Raw genomic sequence first — 24,459 nt, 5'->3', positions numbered from 1 at the left:
TATCTCTGGGCTTTCTATCCTGTTCCATTGATCTATGTTTCTGTTTTTGTGCCAGTACCATATTGTCTTGACTACTGTAGCTTTGTGGTATAGTCTGAAACCATGGAGTATGATTACTCCAGCTCCGTTTTTTTCCCTCCAGACTGCTTTAGCTATTCGGTGTCTTTTGTGTCTCCATGCAAATTTTAAGACTTTTTGTTCTAGTTCTGTAAAAAGTGTCATCGGTAATGTGATAGGGATTGCACTGAATCTGTAGATTGCTTTGGGTAATATAGTCATTTTCACAATATTGGTTCTTCCAATCCAAAAACATGGTATATCTCTCCATATGTTGGTATCGTCTTTAATTTCTTTCATCAGTTTCTTATAGTTCTCTGCATACAGGTCTTTTGTCTCCCTAGGTAGGTTTTGTCTCTCCTAGGTATTTTATTCTTTTTTTTTCAGTGGTAAGTGGGAGTGTTTCCTTAATATCTCTTGCAGATTTTTCATCATTAGTGTATACAAATGCAAGAGATTTCTGAGCATTAATTTTGTATCCTGCAAGTTTACCAAATTCATTGATTAACCCTAGTAGTGTTCTGGTGGCATCTTTAGGATTTTCTATGTATAGTATCATGACATCTGCAAACAATGATAGTTTTACTTCTTCTTTTCCAATATGTATTCCTTTTATTTCTTTTTCTTCTCTGATTGCCGTGGCTAGGACTTGCAAAACTATGTTGAATAACAGTGGTGAGAGTGGACATCCTTGTCTTGTTCCTGATCGTAGAAGAAATGCATTTAGTTTTTCACCATTGAGAATGATGTCTGCTGTGGGTTCGTCATATATGGCCTTCATTATGTTGAGGTAGGTTCCCTCTATGCCCACTTTCTGGAGAGTGTTTATCATAAATGGGTGTTGAATTTTGTTAAAAGCTTTTTCTGCATCTATTGAGATGATCATATGGTTTTTATTCTTCAATTTGTTAATATGGTGTATCACATTGATTGATTTGCGTATATTGAAGAATCCTTGCATCCCTGGGATAAATCCCACTTGATCATGGTGTATGATCCTTTTAATGTGTAGTTGGATTCTGTTTGCTAGTATTTTATTGAGGATTTTTGCATCTATATTCATCAGCGATATTGGTCTGTAATTTTCTTTTTTTGTAGTATCTTTGCCTGGTTTTGGTATCAGGGTGATGGTGGCCTCATAGAATGCGTTTGGGAGTGTTCCTTCCTCTGCAATTTTTTGGAAGAGTTTGAGAAGGATGGGTGTTAGCTCTTCTCTAAATGTTTGATAGAATTCACCTGTGAAGCCATCTGGTCCTGGACTTTTGTTTGTTGCAAGATTATTACTCACAGTTTCAATTTCATTACTTGTGATATGTCTGTTCATATTTTCTATTTCTTCCTGGTTCAGTCTTGGAAGGTTATACCTTTCTAAGAATTTGTCCATTTCTTCCAGGTTGTCCATTTTATTGGCATAGAGTTGCCTGTAGTAGTCTCTTAGGATGTTTTGTATTTCTATGGTGTCTGTTGTAACTTCTCCTTTTTCATTTCTAATTTTATTGATTTGAGTCCTCTCCCTCTTTTTCTTGATGAATCTGGCTAATGGTTTATGAATTTTGTTTATCTTCTCAAAGAACCAGCTTTTAGTTTTATTGATCTTTGCTACTGTTTTCTTTGTTTCTATTTCATTTATTTCTGCTCTGATCTTTATGAGTTCTTTCCTTCTGCTAACTTTGGGTTTTGTTTGTTCTTCTTTCTGTAGTTCCTTTAGGTGTAAGGTTAGATTATTTATTTGAGATGTTTGTTTTGTCTTGAGGTAGGATTGTATTGCTATAAAGTTCCCTCTTAGAACTGCTTTTGCTGCATGCCATAGGTTTTGGATCATCGTGTTTTCATTGTCATTTGTCTCTAGGTATTTTTTGATGTCCTCTTTGATTTCTTCAGTGATCTCTTGGTTATTTAGTAATGTATTGTTTAGCCTCCATGTGTTTGTGTTTTTTATGTTTTTTTCCCTGTAATTGATTTCTAATCTCATAGCGTTGTGGTCAGAAAAGATGCTTGATATGATTTCACTTTTCTTAAATTTACTGAGGCTTGATTTGTGAACAAAGATGTGATCTATCCTGGTGAATGTTCCATGCGCACTTGAGAAGAAAGTGTAATCTGCTCTTTTTGGATGGAATGCCCTATAAATAGCAATTAAATCTATCTGGTCTATTGTGTCATTTAAAGCTTGTGTTTCCATATTAATTTTCTGTTTGGATGATCTGTCCATTGGTGTAAGTGAGGTGTTAAAGTCCCCCACTATTATTGTGTTTCTGTCAATTTCCTCTTTTATAGCTCTTAGCAGTTGCTTTATGTATTGAGGTGATCCTTTGTTGGGTGCATATACATTTATAATTGTTATATCTACTTCTTGGATTGATCCCTTGATCATTATGTAGTGTCCTTCCTTGTCTCTTTTAACATTTTTTATTTTAAAATCTCTTTTATCTGATATGAGTATTACTTCTCCAGCTTTCTTTGGATTTCCATTTGCATGGAATACCTTTTTCCACCCTCTCACTTTCATTCGTATGTTTCCCTAGGTCTGAAATGGGTGCATCGTAGACAGCATGTATCTGGGTCTTGTTTTTGTATCCATTCAGCAAGCCTGTGTGTTTTGGTTGGAGCATTTAATCCATTCACGTTTAAGGTAATTATCGATACGTATGTTCCTGTGACCATTTTCTTAATTGTTTTGGGTTTGTTTTTGTAGGTCCTTTTCTTCTCTTGTGTTTCCCACTTAGAGAAGTTCCTTTAGCATTTGTTGTAGAGCTGGTTTCGTGGTTCTGAATTCTCTTAGCTTTTGCTTGTCTGTAACACTTTTGATTTCTCCATCTGAATGAGATCCTTGCTGGGTAGAGTATTCTTGGTTATAGGTTCTTCCCTTTTATCACTGTAAGTACATCATGCCACTCCCTTCTGGCTTGCAGAGTTTCTGCTGAGAAATCAGCTGTTAACCTTATGGGAGTTCCCTTGTATGTTATTCGTCATTTTTCCCTTTCTGCTTTCAATAATTTTTCTTTGTCTTTAATTTTTGCCAATTTGATTACTATGTGTCTCAGCGTGTTTCTCCTTGGGTTTATCCTGGACGGGACTCTCTGCCTTTCCTGCACCTGGGTGGCTGTTTCCTTTCCCATGTTAGGGAAATTTTCGACTATCATCTCTTCAAATATTTTCTCTGGTCCTTTCTCTCTCTCTTCTCCTTCTGGGACCCCTATAATGTGAATGTTGTTGCATTTAATGTTGTCCCAGAGGTCTCTTAGGCTGTCTTCATTTCTTTTCATTCTTTTTTCTTTATTGTGTTCTGCATCAGTGAATTCCACCACTCTGTCTTCCAGGTCACTTATCCATTCTTCTGCCTCAGTTATTCTACTATTGTTTCCTTCTAGTGTAGTTTTCATTTCAGTTATTGTATTGTTCATCTGTTTGTTTGTTCTTTAATTCTTCTAGGTCTGTGTTAAACATTTCTTGCATCTTCTCGATCTTTGCCTCCATTCCTTTTCCGAGGTCCTTCTGAATTCTTTTTCTGGAAGGTTGCCTATCTCCACTTCATTTAGTTGTTTTTCTGGCGTTTTATGTTGTTCCTTCATCTGGTACATAGCCCTCTGCCTTTTCATCTCATCTGTCTTTCTGTGAATGCGGTTTTAGTTCCACAGGCTGCAGGATTGTAGTTCTTCTTGTTTCTGCTGTCTGCCCTCTCTCATTAATGTTCTTATAGTATCCCCAGGGCAAAAAAGATAACCTAACAGTTCTTTTTATGAAGTTGTAGGTCCCATTATATTAATGAGTGTTTATGACCTGACAGTTTAGTAGCACTGGGAGAAAATAATGCATATCAACGCAAAGGAAATAATATCTTTATTTTACTCTTAAAAAGCCACGTATATGCACCTGCCTGGGTATTGCACAGCTTCTCAAACCTTGGAAACAGATTTGGCACTGCCACTCTTGTTTCCACCTTTACATTGATTTTTGGCTGGTAGTTGTGTTTTATCACAGCATCTGACAAGTCTTCCCTCCCCCTTCACAAAGATATGATGTCATTGAGAGGACTGTGGCATGACCTAGTGTTGAAACCAAACTCCCTTTAGCTAAAGGTTCTCATAGTGTTGGATAGATGTCACTGTTTCCTCTGAAATTTTAAAATATACTGTGGTACCCCAGTTCATTTGCTTCTGTGCCTTGGGGCACCTTAGTGCATGGTTTGGGAACTACACCTCGAACTTAGCTTCCCAGTGTTGGCAGTACTTGGGTTAGTGGTGAAGCCTGGTAATCAAAGCATAGTGTGCAGACATATACATATTCATTTACATCTTGGTGTTCACTCACCTATCAGCCAGCTTGAGCTTTGAGTGCTGAGTACCAGGAGCTGTGCCTGGACACTGATGGCGGGTGGGGGGGAAGGGGGAAGTGCCTTACAGTGAACAGAGAGACAGCATTTCCTCTCAAGGAGCTTATAGTCTGTTGGAGGATTACAGAGTTAGGAAGAGATCAGCACACTTTCTAGTAGGGGCCAGGTCGTCAATATTTTAGGTTTGCTGACCTTGCAGTCTCTGGGGAAGCTGTTCAGTCGCAACATGAGGATGCGAGAGCAGCCTTGGGCAGTATGTAAACAGATGGGTGTGGCTCTGTTCTGGTAAAACGTTAGTTACAAAAGCAGAGGTGGGTCGACTCTGGCCCACAGGTCACAGTTTGTGCAACCCCTGTAATAGAGATGTAATTAAAGTGTCCTGGAAGCAGAAGGAGGAGCATCAGACCTTTGGGGAACGGGAAGGTATCACAAAGGTGGTAATGAGCTCTTCCTGACTCCCACCAGCAGTCTCCCAGGTGAATTGAGGAGAGGGTGGCAGAAAGGAGTACAGAGGGAACTCCGGGCAGAAGGGAAAACGTGTGCAAATGTAAAGAGTCATGAAGGGGTCCGGCAGCTTGGAGACTGGAATCAATTTCAGTGTAACCTGGAATGAGATCGGAGGGGAGGCACAGGGCTTCTTTCCTGGGTTAAAACAGTTTCATGGATCATTTTGCTCATTTTTGGTTTTCTGCCTAGTTTTGTTGGTGAATCATGTCCTCTAGTAGTCTCCAGAGAATGGCTGCAAGGAAGAAATATCTTTTGAGATCTGGCATATCTTTATAAAGTGTATTTTATTCTCTCACTCAATTAATAGTTTGAGTATAGAAGTCAAGCGTGAAAGTAATTTTCACTCGGCTTTTGGAAGACGTTCTCTTTAGCTTTCAGTGCTAAGAAGTCTGTGTTTTCCTCTCCTCCCCACCTCCCCTCTCCTCCCCCAGAGTGTTTACTGACCACACACCCAGTGTCTCCTGTACACCCGTGGCCCGCTCTGGAGATAGCGCTGTCACCTTCCCCACGTGACAGTAGAGGGTTCGTGGGGCTCACAGGGCAGTCGCAGCGTCCTGGCTCAGGGAGCTGCTCCCATGTTACGCTCATTCCTGGGCCCTGGGTGGGACCTCCCCCTCCCCCTCCCTGGAAGCTTTTCAGAGCTTCTTTTACACAGTTATTATGGGTGCTGTACTGTGGAAGGAGTCTGTTTAAATTCATTGTGCTGGGTACTTGGTGGCATCTTTGAGGACTACATTTTTTCAGTTGAATATGGATTCTGTGTATGTTATTATTGCAGTTGTCTCTTAATCAGTCTCCTTTAAACACCACTGCCTTCAAGCTTCCCCCTCCTTCAAACCTTTACGTCTCCCTACACAGCCTGGTCTCCGTCTGCCTTCCCAAACTGAGCTTTCCAGTCCGGCCAGGTTGGGGTTTTCCATAGGTACATCTCTTATTTTACTTAAATCCCCACGCTTCACTTTAATAATACAGTAGAGTCTACCTGCCTGCAAAGTTTCTGTTCCTGGAACAGCATTCCTCAGAGGGCGGTGCTTGAGGAACCGGGTAGGACTGGGGAGTGGAATTAGGAGAGTGGTTGCTGGTCAGAGTTTTTTAATGATTTTTATGTTCCCTAACAGGAAACAGTGAGGGGGGAAAAAAAAAAAAGGGACACTAAGGAGGATGGGACTCAGCAGTAGGACACTGTCTGCTTTCCCACCTGGTTGCTCAGGGTGACCACCCAGGCACCTCCTCTCCTGTAGGCTCGGCGAACTACTTGCACATTTATTTTGCTGTGCTGTGATTAAGCAGCTTTTCTCCTTCCAGTGTTTCATTCCTTTGTGTGTTAATGACAAGGGATTTATCTCACTGTGGCGACAAGAATAGAGGGTCGGAATAAAGACGCTTTGGGTCGTCTTTGCTCACCTCTCTGTGCCTCTCTGTGCCTGAGCAGGTGTTTCTCAAGCCCCCTTCCAGGCCGCAGTAGAGTCTCACCAGCAGAACGCGCTCACTCACTCTCTGTCATGTTCCTGCTCCCTCTCTGCCCACCTGTCTCCCCTCCACCCCCCGAAAAGAGAAAACAAACGTAACAACTAAACAAAATACATCAGGACTGCAGCTTCTGGCACTCCTCTGCCTTTAGCTTTACTTTTCTCCACTCTTTTTTCTAACTACTGTATCCTCAGCAGAAAAGTCCAGAACCTCACGTAGCCTAGAGGCAGAACTCTCAAAGCCGATGAGAAAGCAGACAGAGCACCTCTGTGCCCACTTTCAGGGGAGGGACCACGCCTATGAGGTTGGTGGCCGAGCCCCGGACGCTCAGACGCCTAAGACAGAGGGGCAGGATACACGCAAAGACACAAGAACTAATAAGCAAAAGGCAGATTTTTTTCTTTGTGTTAAACAATTTTATACATTGATTCTGCATGATCAGTTTTCCTAAACTGAAGGATTTATTGACATTTTTGAATCCTTTAAAATAATTACATTGAGCAGGATACGAACCTGGTAGCCCTTGGGCAGGATGCAGTCTGAAGGCGTATTTTGTTTGGCCTTTAGAATGTATAAAAAATATGAGTTAGTTGCTTATGTTTACAGATTTGAGTATTTCATGTAAAATCCCAGATTTCTACCTAGTCTTGAAAAGGGAAAATCTGGCAAAACAAGGCGCATTGCTGCCACCTTTAGAGCAGGTGGCTGTCCCCACCAAGGACACAGGGCTCCGGTTGACACCTGCCTGAATAGTTTCTTCCCTGTCTCACCCCTTTAGAAATTTACATTTGCATTCTTCTGGTGTCAAAAGACAGCTACTCTAATTTTTAAAATTAGCTCCTGAAATTTGATAAAAATGTGCTTTCCTCTAAAGAATAAGCCATTGATGGGGAAAAAGTAAGTTCTGACAATGCATCTATCAGGAGGGAGCAGGGACAAGTTTCATGGGTCTCTGTTTTCCTGGAGGTGCACTGGAGGGCTCTGTTCATGTATTGTTCCGGCCTCACATAAGTCCATTTGATAGAGAAGTCAGATCTGTTACAAGCGTAATATAATATGGCCTGATGACTTGCTCAAAGTTTTCTGTGTAAATGTTATAACAAGAAAGTCCTCTTTATCATCCTGCCTGTTTTCAGTTAAGCTGGACTTGGCGACAGTGCCATTGATTCTTCTGTTCCCAAGCACCCCACCCTGACCCTCGCAGACCTGCTCAGTCATGTCCCTCATGGGTGGGGCTGGCACTGTTGGCACAGTGCTGCTGGCACTGCTGACCTTGTGCTTGTGCCTGCCAACAGGAATAGAATATCCCAACTTAACTTGGGGAAGTCTCTCCTAGGTACTCTGGGCAGAGCTTGCCTCCATGCCACCCTGGTTGAGGCTGAAGCCAGGGAGGTTGGGCGGGGGGGTGGTGGGTTAAGTGATTTGCGCTCATTCACACCGCTAATTAGTAATGGAGCCAGGATGAAAGCCTTAGTCCACAGTACCCCGCCTGCCACTTCATGGGACACACTCTTTTCTAGACAACTGTAAACTTGTAGTGAGGGATTGTCTCATTTCAAGATAATGTTTAGCCAGTCAGTGAATATGGTTTGTGATTATTTTAGTCATGGTTTGGTCTCCTTTATTATTCCTGTACACGCCACGTAATTCTATAACTTCAGCAATTGGCATTTTAGACATTCCATGAATACATTTTCATTTTAATAAGTAAGCTCGGCGAAACTGTGATTGACTAGGAAGTTATTCATCCAGAAAATAATTGTGAACACTTTTGAAATGTATGCTTGTGCCTCGTGTATGTTTGCTTATGATCATTTGTGCTACTTGGGCTTCACTTCCCCGGTTTGTGACAGTGCTCAGCAGTAGCCAAGCAGCCATCTTGCTGTTTGCTTTCACTAAGAAACATGTTTCTTGAATCCTCTTGTTAGGTTCCAGTTATTTAGATGTTCGATCACCTTTCCTTTTTCAAGTTCCTATTTCTCACATCTCTTCTCACATTTTCTATTTCTGTCTTTTGTGTATTCTGAAAGATTACTCAATGTTTTATCTGTCATTAGAAATCTTTTACTATCAGCCAATGTATGTAAAGTGTAAGAGTTATTTTTATTTCTGATTATTCCTTTTTCATTGCATCCTCTTCTTGTTTTTATGACTGTGCCATGCCTGCTCAGAGAGTACTATCTAGAAGTGATTTTCTTTTTGTTTTTTTTTGTTTTGTTTTTTACTTTTCCTATTTCTCACATTATCCCTATTTCCTCTGGGAGTAATTTTTATTTTCCTTTTGGGGATCCTGTTTATCCTGAATTTCTCTTCAACGATTTAGGCTTTCTTATATGTTTTATGATCCTTAGTCATCTATTCCAGTATAAAAATGAGGCAATATTAGGTCTGACAAGGAGTTTTCAGCACATTCGGAGGACTTGTTGTCTGGCAAGCTTCATTCAACAAGAGTGGATGCCAACATCATTACTCGGAGGAATCCCCCAGGGTCAGGTGTGGAAGGCTTTCCTCTGTGACACCCATGTCTTTGTTAGCTGCTCTGTGTCCTCAACAATTCTTTTATGTTCTGTAGGGAGAACACTGCTGTTGGGAGTGGGGTGTAGGAGCATGTCAGAGTTGACTTATATAAACAGATCTTGGAATCCTCGAGCTTCAGCCCCATGAACCACTGCATCCTCCTTCACGCACGCCCAGAGGATTTAAGTGGCACCATATCCATCCAGTATTGTTTTTCCACCAAATCTAGTAGTCATATTTGCCTTCTCTCTTCTCCCTATACCTCATATAATACACAAAGTACACTTATAGCACGTATATGTTGTTGGCACTATTACAAGTGCTTTGCATATATTTATTCATTTAATCTTCACAACAAACTTATGAGAAAAATACAGTTATCATTCCTACTTTACAGATGGGGAAACCAAGACACAGAGCGGTTAAGGTTACACAGTAGGTGCAAAAGCTGGGATTCAGAGCCTGTGTTTTTTTTTTTTTTTTTTAATTTATTTATTTATTTATTTATTTTTGGCTGTGTTGGGTCTTCGTTTCTGTGCGAGGGCTTTCTCTAGTTGTGGCAAGTGGGGGCCACTCTTCATCGCAGTGCGCGGGCCTCTCACTGTCATGGCCTCTCTTGTTGCGGAGCACAGGCTCCAGATGCGCAGGCTCAGTAGTTGTGGCTCACGGGCCCAGTTGCTCTGCGGCATGTGGGATCTTCCCAGACCAGGGCTTGAACCCGTGTCCCCTGCATTGGCAGGCAGATTCTCAACCACTGCGCCACCAGGGAAGCCCAGAGCCTGTGTTTTTAACCACCACTCTGTCCTGCCTATAATGGATTGATAAGACCCTCCATCTCTTGTACAGATCCTGAATCTGACCACCTATCACCACCTCCGCTCTTGAAAACCTTAGCAGAGGGTCCTCACCACTGATTATTTCATTTGGACTCTGGTTCCCCTGCCTCTCTTCTCCCCTAGAGTCCGTTCTCCATGTAGCACCTAGAGAAATCTTCCCAAAGTGCAGATCGGATCATGGGTCTCCCCCGATTAAGACACGCCAGTGGCTGCTGCTCATCTCGACCTGTTAAAGCCCTTATCCTTTTGATGACCAAAGGCCCTCTGTGGCCTGGCCAGCCCACCTCCTCTCAGCCCCTCTTCCTGACCTTTGAACCTGGTAAGCTGTCCTTGTCTTAGGGTCCTTGTATTTGCTCTTGCTACTCTTTCCCTGATCTTACCATGGCAGTCTTCTCATTAGTCAGATCCCAGCTCAGATGCTAGACCTTCACTCACACACTCTCACGCACATTGACTTACTCAAGTTTTTAAAGTTCGTATCAGGACCTTACTTGTTTATGTATGTGTCTCTAGAACTAGCGTCTAAGCTCCTTGAGGGGCGGGACTTCGTCTAGCTCGGTGTTGCACCTTTCGTGCCTGGAGGAGGGCCTGGCACTCGCTAGGCTGATGGGTATGTTGGGCTGAACAGTGCCTCCCTCCGCTGCAGCCCCTCCCTACCACCCGCCGGATGCAGTCACCGCTCGTCCGCGCGCTCTCAGTTTTCAACAGAAATATGTTGAAATCTCTCGTCTACTGATAGTCCCTTCCCCGTTATAGTTGTTGAAGTGTTTGTTACACTTCAGTCATTTGTATGTCATTGTCAATATTTTTGTCACATCTGCAATCCCCCATATGTGATTAATGACCCTAATTTTTTCTTTAAACTATTTAAATTTATGTAAAATAGAAACTTAATATCACAGTGTACATGGAAAAGAAAACCAACATTACTTGTCATAAATAAGTGACTATAAAAGTTAATATATACTAATTAAAATTAAAAATGCCATTTCATATATCACTTAAAATTGTCAAAACCTCAGTTTTATGCACTGCTTTTCTATACTCTAGCAGTACTGGAGTGTTGATAAGTATGTGCTCAGTTGTAATCTTGAATTTGAAGCCTATCCTGACCCTATAATGGATCCCGGAGCAACAGCTGTGTCCGATTGTCACATCTCCTAAAGCCAGGGTAGCTGAGTCTGGTGTCTCCATGGCTTTAATGTGCAGCATGTTTTGGTATTTGTCAGTATCCATTTTCAGTGTTGATGTGCACAAGATAAGGAGTGTCCTTGGACCAGTTTGAACACCATTTGAAATTCTTCTCCTCATGCAGAACTGACTACATTGCACAGATGATGGACATTTCCTTATGTTTGAAACGACCATCCCGGATGGGGGACAGTAAAAGAATGAGGATGACTTCAAATTTCCAGTGGCTCTTATTAACAGTTCTTCTTCTATATTTAATGAATCAAGTAAACAGCCAGAAAAGAAGTAAGTGCGTCAGAGTCAGAGAAAATGAACTGGTTGCAATGTCATTACTGTTTTGCTTAAGAAGCAATCTTGAGACTTTATTGAACCCTTCAGGTTGTGGTTAAAATCCATTTCTATGTCATTTTTTTTAATGTACTTCTAGTTTCTTTTAAAAAGGCCCATAAAGATAGATCTAAGTATTCTTTCCCCATTAAAAAATTAAGGTATAAGTTATATACAGTAAAATTCACCCTTTTAGGATAAAGTTCTGTGAGTTTTGACAGATGCATACAGACATATATCCACCTGCACAATCAAGATACAGACCAGTCTGTCATTCCAGAACATGCCCCTGCACCTCTGCCGTCAGCCCGCCATCCCCACCTCCAGCCAACACTCATCTATTTTCTGTCTGTAATTTTGCCTTTCAGAATGTCACATAAATTAAATCCAGATATCTGCTTTAAGAAATATATGATTTGTTTTCATTTTGTTTAAAAACATTAAGAATGTTTGTAGGGGTTAATCTAGCTTACCCTATAAAGAGCATTTTCACCCTTCCGCCTCTGAGTTTAGTTTTTATATTATTTGCATAATTAAAGAGATCTTCTCTTTTCCCCCCAAATTACTACTAAATAACTTTATTATGATTACTAATGATTTCTAATGTGTTTCTAATGTTTTTGTTTTCTGTCTTACATAAATAGCTTTATAATTCATTGCTGTAGTAAATATCATACCAATCACATGTAAAAATTAAAGAAAAAACCTTTTTAATAGACATTTATATAGAGAATCTGAGATAGAATACCTTTTTCACACTCTAATTGCTTTTCGCCTCCCTCCCTCTTTTCCTTCCTTCCTTTTGTTCTCTTTCCCTCCCTCAAGTCCTCTCCTTTCTTTCTTTTCACTGTCTTTTTAGAATGACAGTTTTTCATTGTATAGTGCTTATGTATTCCATGATCTAATGTTATTTTATAGAGGTGAGTAAATACTATTAGGACTGTAATCTTCTGAATTATTTGTTACTTTTCAGTTGTTTAGGCCTACACAAAATATATATTTTTCAGAGACTCATGTCAGTGTATTACTGTTTATGTGATGTGCTTCATAAAGATCTAAATATTGGCTATGGGATTTCTGTGTAGGTGGCAGTCTGGTAACAAGCTGTGAAGCACTAGTAGTTAGGAGTGCTTAGAAGCTGTGTTTGTGGCATAGGAGATACATAGTTTTTACTTAAAGTCTTAGAGTTTGTTTTTTTTTTTAATTTTACTTTTTTGCAAATGGGGTCACTGGAGGCTAAAATTCTCCCAGGCGCTCTCTTGGTCCCTTCATTGAGTCCATATAGCCACTCCCTCTATTTATCTTAGCTTTCTGGAAGTGGAATTTTTGAGAGAGGCCTAACCCCTGAGTGGTCTAGTGGTTGACCCACTTTCATCAGTTTACTCACTAGATTTTTTAAACCAAAGCTACAGAAAGAAATATAAAGCCAGTCACCTCCTGTGACTGCAGGTTCATCTCTGCATAAAGAACATGGGCCTTCTGCAGACACATACGCTTGTACTTATGGCTGGGGACGGTTTCACTTGTTGACTTTTACAGTGCAGTTAAATTAATAAGCATTTTGTGTGCGTGTGTGCGTGTGTGTGTTTTGTTTCTCCTTCTCCAGGGACTCCTCGTGATTTGAAGTGTGTAACTAACAATTTACAAGTGTGGGACTGTTCTTGGAGAGCCCCCTCTGGAGCCAGCCATGGTGCTGCTTACGAAGTTTGCTTTGAAAACGGGTAATGGACATACTTTGGTTAATTTATAGTTATAATCTAAAGGTTCTTTGTCTTTAATTTTAGAATATAAAGATTTCATTCTGGAAATTTTTTAAAGAAATTTTAAATCTTAGCTCTCTGTTTTCTAAAAATCTAAATCTTACTTCAGTCAGGATGGAAACAAACCCTTCTCCTGGCCACAACTTTGATTCTTTTATCATGTGAATGTTGAGTATGGGAAACGCTTCTCATGGGATTCTGATCGTCTGTGGGGAAGTTTTACTGGTCTGTCCTAAACCAGTGCCTACCTGTATCAATGAAGTTCAAGTTTTGACTCTGCCTAACAGAAAACGTCAGTAATAGACAGGCGTTTACTGTCATGTGAAAGGTCTGGAGTAGGCAGTTCAAGGCCAACGTGGGTGCACATGGCCATGAGAGGCCCAGGTTACTCTTTTTTCATGCTACTCAGCCATCTTGAGGGTGTGATCTCATGGTTCAAGATGATGCTTCAGGAGTGGCTGTCATGTCTGCCTTCCAGAAAGCAGGAAGGAGGTGGTTTGCTTTAGGAAGACTTCTAAGAAGTCCCGTACAGCACCTCTGCTTACATCTCATTGGCAGAACTTAGTGCAGTGGCTAGACTTATTTGCATAAGAGGCTAGGTGATGTGTTCTCATAGCTGATGGCCATGTACTCGGATAAACCTGGGGGAGTGTTACTAAGGAAAGGGGGAAGTGGACATTAGGAGGCAAGTGGTAGGTTCCGTCACACTGCCTTACCCTCTCAGGTAATCCTGGAGTGGCTGCAAGTCCCAGAGCTTGGAGTGGAAGCCGTCCGGCCCTCTGCTAGCCAGAGCACTCTCCTTGCCCTTCCCTGATCCCAGCAGGGCTCTGAGTTGTTTAGCAACGCCAGAGAAGTTCAGTGCAGAGCTCCAAGCACCGGTGTGCTGATAAGTGGTCCTAATGTAAATTGACATAAATGTGGATTTAAATACACTCAGATTTTTTTTCCCAGTCGGTGTACATTTGTTGAACATTAGTCTAAGTGTGATGGTAATTTATCAGCCAGGACGAGCTTGGTTTTATTGCAGAAACAACCCTCGAATCTTATGTCCTTATTTTCTGCAGTGAAAATAAAGGATTACTCCTGCTTGTGTTTTGTGTCTATCTTGAGGTCAGCTGGCATCTCTGCCCCTTTTCCCTCCCTCAGGGCCACAGGCCAGGGGGCCCTCATCTCCCAGTGCACCAGGACAGGAGGGTAGCAGAGCCTGCCTGGCTTTTAGAGCCTTCCTGGCTTTTAGAAACTGTGACTTTCACTCACTTTCTCTACACCTAATATCCCATGGCCATGCCTTGTTTCAGAGGAGCAGGGAAGTGCAATCCTCCTGTGAATCCAGAAGGGGAGAATCCGAAAAATCTGGTAAATAACACTACTGACTACTGCAGAACCCACAGAGAAGAAGTGATCCTGGCTCCAGGAGTTCACGAGAAGCAGACATAATGATGCTGTGGATTAAGTGCTGATGCTAATTGCCTGTGATGGTCTGAGGGAGCGTTGACTAAGGAGTGTGAGGTCCAGAGAGGCTGTCAGAAGCCTGGTGGTGGAGTAGGAATACTCAGTTTTCTCAGCAGAAATAGGACAGAAAGCCATTCCAACCTGAGAGAATATTGGGTACAATGGTATCAATGTATAAAAAAGCATGATTTAGAGAATTTGGGTGGTTTTGTGTTGCTGGCACGCAAAGAAACCACACACGTGAGGTTAGCCGACCCTTTCAAGTCCTCAGTCCTAATTCACTTAGGAATGTGAAGAGGCCTGTGTGGGGCAGGGCGGTGATGCAGGAGACACCCAAAGTCCTTTTGCTTGAATTAAAATTTTACGGGAAATTAGAAATGTATGTGAATAACAAAGCGTGTAAACATGCCCTATAAAGATACAGAGGGCCATGGAACCACAGAAGAAAAATTCACTTTTGTCTGAGAGGTAATGGGTGGGAACTAGAGGCACTTTGAAAGCGGAGCTGATGAGAACATGAGAACGTGTTGTACGAGTGAACCGTGAGGCAAGACAGAGGAGCAGACAAGCTGGTTGAGGTCTCAGTGATGGGGACCCTGTAGTGGTCGGTCCAGAAGGGGGGTGTGGGGGGCAGGGTGTGTGCAAAGGCAGGGTTGGGCGGGGTTTGAAGGCCATGCTAAAGCCCTAAGTTTCTTGATAGAATCGTCTCTGCTTACTCTCTTGACTTTCTGATACAGTCTTGGTTATTTTTCCCACCAACACATTAGTGGACTTACCATTTACCTCGCTTTTTGGCAGTCTTAAAATGCGATATAACCTGTCATATTTTTGTATACAAAAGAACAAAGTATTTTCCACTGGATTTTGTGTTAATCAAGTTTTTATGAAAATTGTGCTCAATTTTATCTGCTAATTAAAATTTGATTTCTTATATTGCAGGTCCCATTCTTGTTATCAATTGGAGAAAAATATTAAAATCCCAGCTCTTTTACCTGGTGATCATGAAATAACAATAAACCCTTTACATGATTTTCGAAGTTTTATAAGTAAATTCACACTAAATGAAAAAAACATTTGTAAGTATTTGAAAAGAAAATTGATTTGAAAATAACTCAGAATGGTGCCTTTGTTAGTATTGTGCTGCTGTATAATTGACAGGAATTTACCATTCTTTTATATATTTTGTTAAACTAATATTCTCATTTACCCGGCGACCATACTTCCAATTGTGGAGCATAGCCAAGATCAAGATGGAAGCAAACTCTTCCTCTGGTCAGTCAAATAGACGTCACACAAGTTAAGGTCCTTCCCATGGTTGGATTCTCTTCTCCTACCCCTCTACTTTGTTGATTCCTGCATGCCTTTCAGAATTCCTCAGCCATCCTTAGGAAATAGTCTTTGACCATCCCCTCCCAGAGGAGACCCCATTCCTTTCTTAACATTCCTTTAGGCAGTCTGTATTTCTCTTTTGTGGTATTTCTCACAATTGCATAAATAATTTATTATATAATTAGGTGCTTCCTGTGTGTTTCCTCTACAAGAAAATGGGTTCCCTGAGGGCAGAGACTTTGTCTTCTACACCTAGTGTCTAGTGCAGTGCCTTGCACATAGCAGGCATCTTTTATAGATGTGTTGACCGAATGCCTAGGACGTATGCTACAAGCTGGGTGGAAGCATGAAATAAATCCAGGCTCTTGGAGATGGAGAATTTGCCATGCAGTGAGACCTTAAAAACTCCAGTGGTCTTGACTCTCTTAATGGTGGGGTAGGCAGGTTTGTTGCCTTCTGACAACTATTATGGGATGGCATCATAATGATATTACAGTGAGTCTTATAAGGATGACTTATTTTGAAGCAAGGGAAAGAAAATATAAGCAACTTGGTGATCTCTCCAATTTTACAGGCAAGGTGCATGTTTGGAGTGGTCTGTGTCTGACATAGCACAGATTTTGAATAATAGCAAAGCATGCTGTCCAGGAACTTAGAACCGGTCTCATTTTCTGGCTGAAGTATTGTCTGGGTAAAGTGCTACTTAGGGCTGTTTTCAAGATAGAGAAGAGCCATGTTTGTTATTTTCTTTCTGTAGTTGTATGTGAGATACATGTGAGATTGTTTTGTGCAGATCAGCCATGATCCCAATACCCAGGAAGAAATATTGTTAATACTTACATGTGTTCTCTATATATGTGTGTGTGTGTGTGTGTGTGTGTGTGTGTGTATATATATATATATAAACAGTAAAGTTTATATTACTTTATGATAGGCTTATCAGAAGATATAGATAGATTTTCAAGTTATTATGTAAATAAATCTACATTATAGCTGCCTAGTATTCCGTTGAATGGAGGTACCATAATTACTTTGTCCTTGATTTTTTTTTAGCAACTTGTATTTTATTTGATTTTATTTTTAGCAAATTATATATATATATATATTTTTAAATTTTTTTACTTATACTATTTTATTATAATCAATTACCACATCATTTTAAATAGAGGCCTTATAAAATTGAACTAGATTGATGTCTTTTTTTTTTCAGTTATACATGTACCTGTATCTATTCTTTAAAAAAAAATTATTTTCCCATTTAGGTTGTTACATAATACTGAGCAGAGTTCCCTGTGCTATACAGTAGGCCATCCTACTGTTGGTTATCCATTTAAAATACAGCAGTGTGTACATGTCAATTTCAAACTGGGGCGGGGCGGGGGGCGGGAAGTGTGGGGGGGTGGGATAGCTAGGGAGTTCGGGATTGTCACTGACTAGTAACATTGAGATTTTTATTTCTAGTCTTTCAGCATTATTACCAATGCTTTAATGAACATTTTTTGCACATATATGTTGCTGAATTTGTGTGATGATTTTCTTAGACTAAATTCCTAGAATTGGGAATGCTACATTAAAGACATCCGCTTTTTATGACTCTTGATGTCCGCTACCAGTTGTTCCCCCACATTTTGAATCTTTTTGCATTTCCACAGACATCATATTAGAGCATGCCTGCTTGTCTGCATCCTTGCCAGGACTGGGTATTGTCTATCTCTCTTAGTTTTGTGATTTCAATCTGATGGCCCCCAAATTATAGCGCTGTTGTTTTTATATTTCTGTGATTACTTGTTTAAATTATCATTTTTATCCTTTTCTGAACTATTTATGTACTTTGTAAGTTTTCTCTCATGTTGAAATTCATCTTTTTCCTCATTAGTTCACAAGAGCTTTCTGTATAGTATGGTTATCACTTCTGTTTGCTACAAATACTTTTCCAAGTTTAAAATTTAAACTTTGTGGTGTTTCTTTCATACCACCGATTTTCATTTTTATATAATAGAATCTCGATATTTTTCTTCATGAGTTTTTGGTTTTGTTATCATGCTTAAATCTTTCATCCATCTGGAATTATTTTGTACTAAGGTATGAGGGAATCTAACTTAATTTTATTCCAGATTTTTAAAAACTTCCCCAGGACTCTGTCAGAGAGCCAGTTTGTGCTGTCTGCTTTTTCAGTAGGGATTGAGAACGTTCTGTCTGGGAAGCTACTTGAAGATAACAGTGTTAGACTTAGAAAGGCAAATCAGGACAGACTCTAGGTGACTTACTTGATTAATAGTTCACTGTTTTTGCATAGCATGTAATTTGTTGACAGCATTTTTAATAATAATGGGCCTCATTGTGATTTGAATATTAGATTAACAGTATCCCAACACTAAGATATTACTACTGCTACTCAAATAAGAAAAATACTGATAAGAAAATGAAAAGCAAATTAAATGAATATAAGAGAGGGAGGTGGGTCCATCAGCAAACCTTTGAACACCTGTCATATGCAAGAGATGCTGTGAAATGATAGTGGAGCTGTGCATTAGAAGATTTGGGTTCTTTGGCAGTTTGCTACTAAATAAAAGTATGAGAAATTAAGTTTTCTCCAAATCTTAAGATGCTTTCAAAAGTATACATATAAAGCAAAGAAGATGTTTAACACATATATGTATATCTAATAATATCTAATATCTAATAAGCTGCTTTTTAAAATTTTATTTATTTTTGGCTGTGTTGGGTCTTTGTTGCTGCATGTGGGCTTTCTCTAGTTGTGGCAAGCGGGGGCTACTCTTTGTTCCGGTGCGCGGGCTTTTCTTGTTGTGGAGCACGGGCTCTAGGTGCGTGGGCTTCAGTAGTTGCAGCATGCAGGCTCAGTAGTTGTGGCGTGCAGGCTTCTAGGGCACGCGGACTTCAGTAATTGAGACGCACGGTCTCAGTAGTTGTGGCTCACGGGCTCTAGAGTGCAGGCTCAGTAGTTGTGGTACACGGGCTTAGTTGCTCTGCAGCATGTGGGATCTTCCCGGACCAGGGATCGAACCTATGTCCCCTGCATTGGCAGGCGGATTCTTAACCACTGCGCCACTGGGAAAGTCCCCTCTAATAAGCTTCTAATTGACAAGGGCAAGCACAAAAATAAGTCTTTGTAAGATTTTTAATCTCTAAGTTTCTTAAAATAACTTAAAAATTTGCATCTGTATGAGGCAGAATAAATAACATGGATCCTATAAAAGAGCTGGGAAAGCTCCCATCTTCTGATGTTCTAAGGCAGAAGGGGCATGGAGGTTATGGGTAAAGATAAACCAGCTTTATTTAAAAAATAAACAAGACTGATGAAATTTTTTCTAGCTGAAAAGTTTCTAGTTTCTAGAAAGCAAGCTAACATTGTCCTCAAGTGTATTTTATCTGGAGAAAAATGCAGAAGACAGTTCGTGGGAGCTTAGGGGAACTCCCCTGGCACACAATGAAGAAGTATACTATGAAGTCGTGAAAAAACTGTGTTTAATCTTTTCATTTGTAATTATGGCTGTTACTGTCTTTAGCTGGAAATATTAGATATGACTTGTGTTTTGAAGAATAGCCCACTGCTATTTAGATAAAATGTTAATTATGTGTACTTTTCAGGGAGGGAAGCATTTTAATAGATGAGTCTTGCCTTAATAAAGTACTCTCATGTTTAATAATTTTAAGTTACTGCGTTGTGACATCTTGGAACATTTGAAGGATCCGTGTTCTTGGCAGCCTCTGCTCTGTGTGGTTGCCCTGCCACCTTGAACTTGTCCCTCCTGGCACTGAATCAGCTTGTTACTCCTCATTTGCTCCTTCTTTTTTAAAAGCAGTTTCCCACTTAAACTTCTCGTGTAAAGCATCCTCCACTGTCGTTACGTAGCTGTGTAACTGTTGACTGCTGCATATTTCAGGCTTTAATCCACATGTTCTATTTCCTGTGCGACCCTAAACATTGTACGTAAATCCAGTGTAGAGCGCTGTGATCAGCACATTTTCAGTAAGTTTAGTAAAAACTTATTTTTAAGTTCCAAGACTAATTTATGTTACGTATAATTTATATTAGTCTGCTTTGCCATTTTTGTTCTTCAGCACATTCAGCCAGCCTCTCTCTGTCAGCTCCCGCAGTTGTGCTGGACGTGACTTTACTTAATGGTCCTTGAACTTCCTGGGGCAGCACTAGGATAGATATGGGGCCTGAGAGCCTGTGACTCTGGATTTCTTTTAACTTACCTTCACCTTACTGTCATTTGAGGAGAGCACAGGCAAGAAAGAGCCCTTCCTACCAGAAAGCCTGAATTTCATAGAACAGAACAGGCTCATACCTTGTGTGTTTTCCACTGACCCCACATTTTTCATTAACATACTCATTCCTTATAGGTAGGAAGACTTGAAGATTTTGAAGAATATCTTACTCTTGCGGCTACCTTTTTTTTTGTTTTTTTTTTTAAGTTTACCAGTTTCTCCCTGTGAGAGGCTCTATCCTTGAGCATGGTTTTTCTCTTTACCTTTTGTACTACAGCTTCAGAGCCTACTTCCCTGCCAGCCTTCTTTCTCAGGAATTGACGGTACCCTCACCAGCATCAAAAGACCCCCAGTGGTCTTTTCTCAGCCTTCCTCTCTGAACTCTGTTTTCTTGGGCCTGGACGACAACCCATTTCTTTTGATCTCAGCGATCCCAGATTTTCTCTGGTTTCCTTCTGCTTCTACGTCATTCCCTCTCGGGATTCTTGCTGGGGTCTCTGGCTCCTTGAAGGTGTGACTGTGTCACTAGCTCTCAAACAAGCTTCGGCTGTTTTGTGTTGGTGTGTTATGTTCATTTCTTGAGCTGCACTCAGCGAGTCCTCTTGAGACTGTGTGTACGCTCTGATTGGTCCCCATTCTCACTGTCTGCACCTCCCCCCTCCATTGATGGTCTTTTTTTCCCCAGTACTTAGTCATCCGTGGCCATACTCCCACATCTCTTCACAATTGTCCCTGGTTCCTTTTGCCTTTTTTCCTGCTTTCTGAGCTAGTGACTTGAAGAAATCCTAGATGTTTTCATGTCTTGTTATTACTAATCCTTCATTTCTTTGATCCAGTCATTTCTTTGAAATGCCCATTAGATTTTGTCCTTTATTTTCCATATATGGCGTCCTGAGTCACATCCTTATTACTATAGCCAGGCGTTCTCCAGCTGTCTCCTGCTGGATCACCTTATCTCTTTCTCAATCACCTGCAGACCTGTTGCACACCACTGCAAACTAGCCTTTCTGAAGGACTTCCCAGATCCTGCCAAGTACTTCTTAGAACCTTGTTGGCTTCCTCAACTCAGTGCTTTGCTCACTACCACGGTCTTGCTGCTGTTTACTGCTGCCTATGCCAGTAGTAGCTCATTGCATCCTCAAGTGGGTAACTTTCCCTAGCATGCAGGCTGTGACTGGAGATGAGTGGGGAAGGGTGCAGAGAAAACAGATGGAAAGGTTTACCAAGGCCAGCTGTCCATAATCTATACAAAGGGAGCTTTTTTACTTCTCTCCAATGTCATCTGCTTGGAGATTCAGACCCAATGACACTGGAGTGTTGTGGGAACTCAGTTACTGTTTGTATTAGAAGATGTATTATGGATTTGAAACAGCAGGCAGGTAAATAATTTTCTCAGATTTGGCTGATGAGCAACTGGGAGCTGCTTATACAAATAAATACATATATTTATTCTCTTTTTTCAGTAGGAGGTGCAAGAATTTACTTTAATCCTTAATTGTTTTTTGATCAAGAAGTAGAGTTTAAAATTAGTTGATTAATGGGATTATAATATGAAAAATAGTTACTCATTTGACTAAGTTTTATCTTTTGTTTCCTTTTTTTAAGCCTTAATTCCAGATGCTCCAGAGATCTTGGATTTGTCTGCTGATTTCTCAACTTCTACATTACACCTAAAGTGGAATGACAAGGGTTCTGTTTTTCCACATCACTCAAATGTCATCTGGGAAATCAAAGTTCTACGTAAAAAGAATATGGAAATCGTAAAATTAGTAAGTTTGAACAAAAATAGTTTTTTTCCTGTGCCATTAAAGAAACTGAATACTTTTTTTAAATTTTAAAGTGGCAACAGTGAACCTTTAGATTATTAAAGAAGTAAATCAGATATCCTTTGGGGGTTCATTAAAAACTGTATGCTATGCCAAAAAAACCCCACTAAATTAATGAAATAATGTGTAACCATTATAGGAAGTTTAGGAAATTAAGGGAGGATTAATCCATGATTCTGCCACTTGAACATAGTAAACAATATCTTTGTGTATTCCTGTCTAACCTTTTTTATATGCATGTTTTTACATAAATGAAATTAAACATATACATATAGTTTAATTTACATATTACTATAAATTATCTAACATTATAGACATAAAAATAAATGTTTTGCAACACATTTAGCCATAGTAATTGTTGAGAATCTATAAGTATAAATCTATAAGTTTGTATAAATCTATAAGTTTGAATAAATCTGTAAGTTTGAACTTATCTGAATCCAAAATAACATTCTTATATTTAATAGTACATGGTTTTTTTCCTCTAATTTTTAAAATCTTGTTTATGAATAGTTTCCTAATGATCCATCTTTAGTTTGTTATTCATCTAAGGAATAGTGAGAAATAGCAGTGAAAAGTATTGACAGCTAGTACATGGGAATTCCCTCTTTCATCCTTTTACTCTTTTCCTCTTTAAATGCACTTGAAATATGCCTAGTTATAGACTTAAGAATTAGAAGACAATGATTTTACAGTTTATTTGCCTAAGTACGTAGATAAAATAGTAAAGATAATAAATAGGATTATCCTGTATTTCATAGTCACTGTATTAGTTTTCCTTTTTGACAGCCTATGTATTACATCCTGAAACAATAGCAGCCATAATTGTAGTTATCTTGTATCCAATGCTTCTGGCATTCCCCTTCCCGGCACTATTGTGAAAGCTCTCTATATGTTAATAGTTTGCATCTTCACAACAGGCCCCTGGGGGAGGCTCTATTAGCATCACCCCCATTTTACAGATGAAGATAGAGAGTCACAGGAAGACATTAAGTGGAGGAGCCAGGAATCAAACCCAGACAGTTGATTCCAGAGTCTGTGCTCTTCCTTAACCAGTACGATCTGTATTGTATTACATAATCAGTATACTTATTCTCATCTAAGATGCCCTCCCTTTCCTTTTCACCTATGCAAATAGAATACACATTTCAAGACCCAGGTCAAATCCTATCCCTTATTTTAAAGCCCATTCTAATTACCTCAATGTAAAAATGCTCTCTCTTTTCTTGAGTTTTAATGGCAATACTTGTGTGTCAGTCTGATTTGCAACTAACTTTGATATAGCTCTACCATTGTTGTCTTAAAACTATTACTTATTTAAAATTGTATTGTGTAGCTATTTTTATGGCCTAACATTCTATATTCTACGTTACTACTTACTGGCTTAGGACGACTTCTCAAAACCTCCTTTTTCTTATTTGTAAAATGGTGCTAATAATTGCTGTAGTAAATGATATGATATTTATAAAGCTACTAAACAGCTATTAGTTGTTATTACTTCCTTTGGGAGCTAGATGGTTTGTTTGTTTTTTTAACTGACTTAGGGATGCTAGAGTAAGAGGGATACTCTTTGACATGTAAGTGAAATCAAACATAAATGAATGGAAATATTATTCTAAGGTCATGTAACTCATTGCCACAAGATGTGTAACAAGACAGCAAAGGCAAGATAGTAATTCCCTACTTTTTGGAATATGATCTTTGGGGAAAAATCTTTCTGTGGGGAAAAATAGCAAGAGGCAAGAAAAATAGAGCTAGAACAAATTAATTTTAAAAAGTTACTCCTGTCCATAGTAAAATATGACATTTTTATTTATAATTATATTATTAGTATTAGTATTTAAGGTAGATTTGCTTATAAGTTATAATGCTATTATTTTGTAATAGCTTAAAGGTCATTAAAGATCATGAAACACTATAAATGTGAGTTTCATTTATAAGTTTAATTTATAGTGTTTCATTTATAACTTGACATTTTCTGCCCGCAGCCTCACAAACAGCTGTGGAAGCTTTGCACTGCGCAAGCCAGGATGTGAATGATGCCTGGGAGTTATGCAGCCCTCTCTCCTCCTCTCATTTTTCTCTCTTGTAAACAATGAATTCTTTTAGCTGATTCTTTTATTATTTGTCTCCATGTTTCCAGATAACACACTTATGTTGCTATTTTTATTATTATTATTATTTTAGTTTTTTGAGCCATGTTATATTAACTTCCCACAATGGAAAATGAGAATTTAGTCCTGTCTCACTTCCCAGCCAAGGGACACGCACTCGCATGTACGTGCACTCACATGCATGTGCATGCACGTGCGCGCTCTCTCTCTCTCCACTTATTTTTTTCCAATATCATTATGTTATAATTTTTGGTAGACCAGTATTCATTATTTGGATTACAGTTATGTAAACACTATTTATAACTGAACCAAGTAGTGTTTACTATTCTTACTTTTCCTTTATTTTGTACATCTTCTTGTATTGTCTTGTACTTTTAGTTTTTATTTGTCTGCTTTATTAATTCAATCCTAAATTCTTTCTAGGTTATGTAAATCTGTCGAAATGTTCAAACAAACATCAGTTTTGTCTTTCTGAATACATCTCTCTGAGGGCCTTCTGACTTA

At 39.7% G+C, this 24,459-nt stretch overlaps 1 protein-coding gene across 2 annotated transcripts in view; it reads left to right on the top strand.

Moving 5' to 3' along the window:
- The window catches only part of LIFR (LIF receptor subunit alpha), a 90,272-nt gene that overhangs the window by 19,946 nt on the left and 45,867 nt on the right, over positions 1-24,459 (top strand). For both annotated transcript variants that reach the window (XM_081231055.1, XM_081231056.1), the window contains 4 exons: positions 11,036-11,196; positions 12,845-12,959; positions 15,390-15,526; positions 21,621-21,784. In XM_081231055.1, the coding sequence (XP_081087181.1) occupies positions 11,055-11,196; positions 12,845-12,959; positions 15,390-15,526; positions 21,621-21,784 (558 nt within the window). In that variant the 5' untranslated portion in view covers positions 11,036-11,054. The remainder of the gene's footprint in view (positions 1-11,035; positions 11,197-12,844; positions 12,960-15,389; positions 15,527-21,620; positions 21,785-24,459) is intronic.

The sequence above is a fragment of the Mesoplodon bidens genome, assembly GCF_964165515.1.
Source record: "Mesoplodon bidens genome assembly, chromosome: 4".
NCBI lineage: Eukaryota > Metazoa > Chordata > Mammalia > Artiodactyla > Ziphiidae > Mesoplodon > Mesoplodon bidens.
The sequence above is the reverse complement of the archived record's forward strand: the minus strand, read 5'-3'. Positions and strand labels throughout refer to the sequence as shown.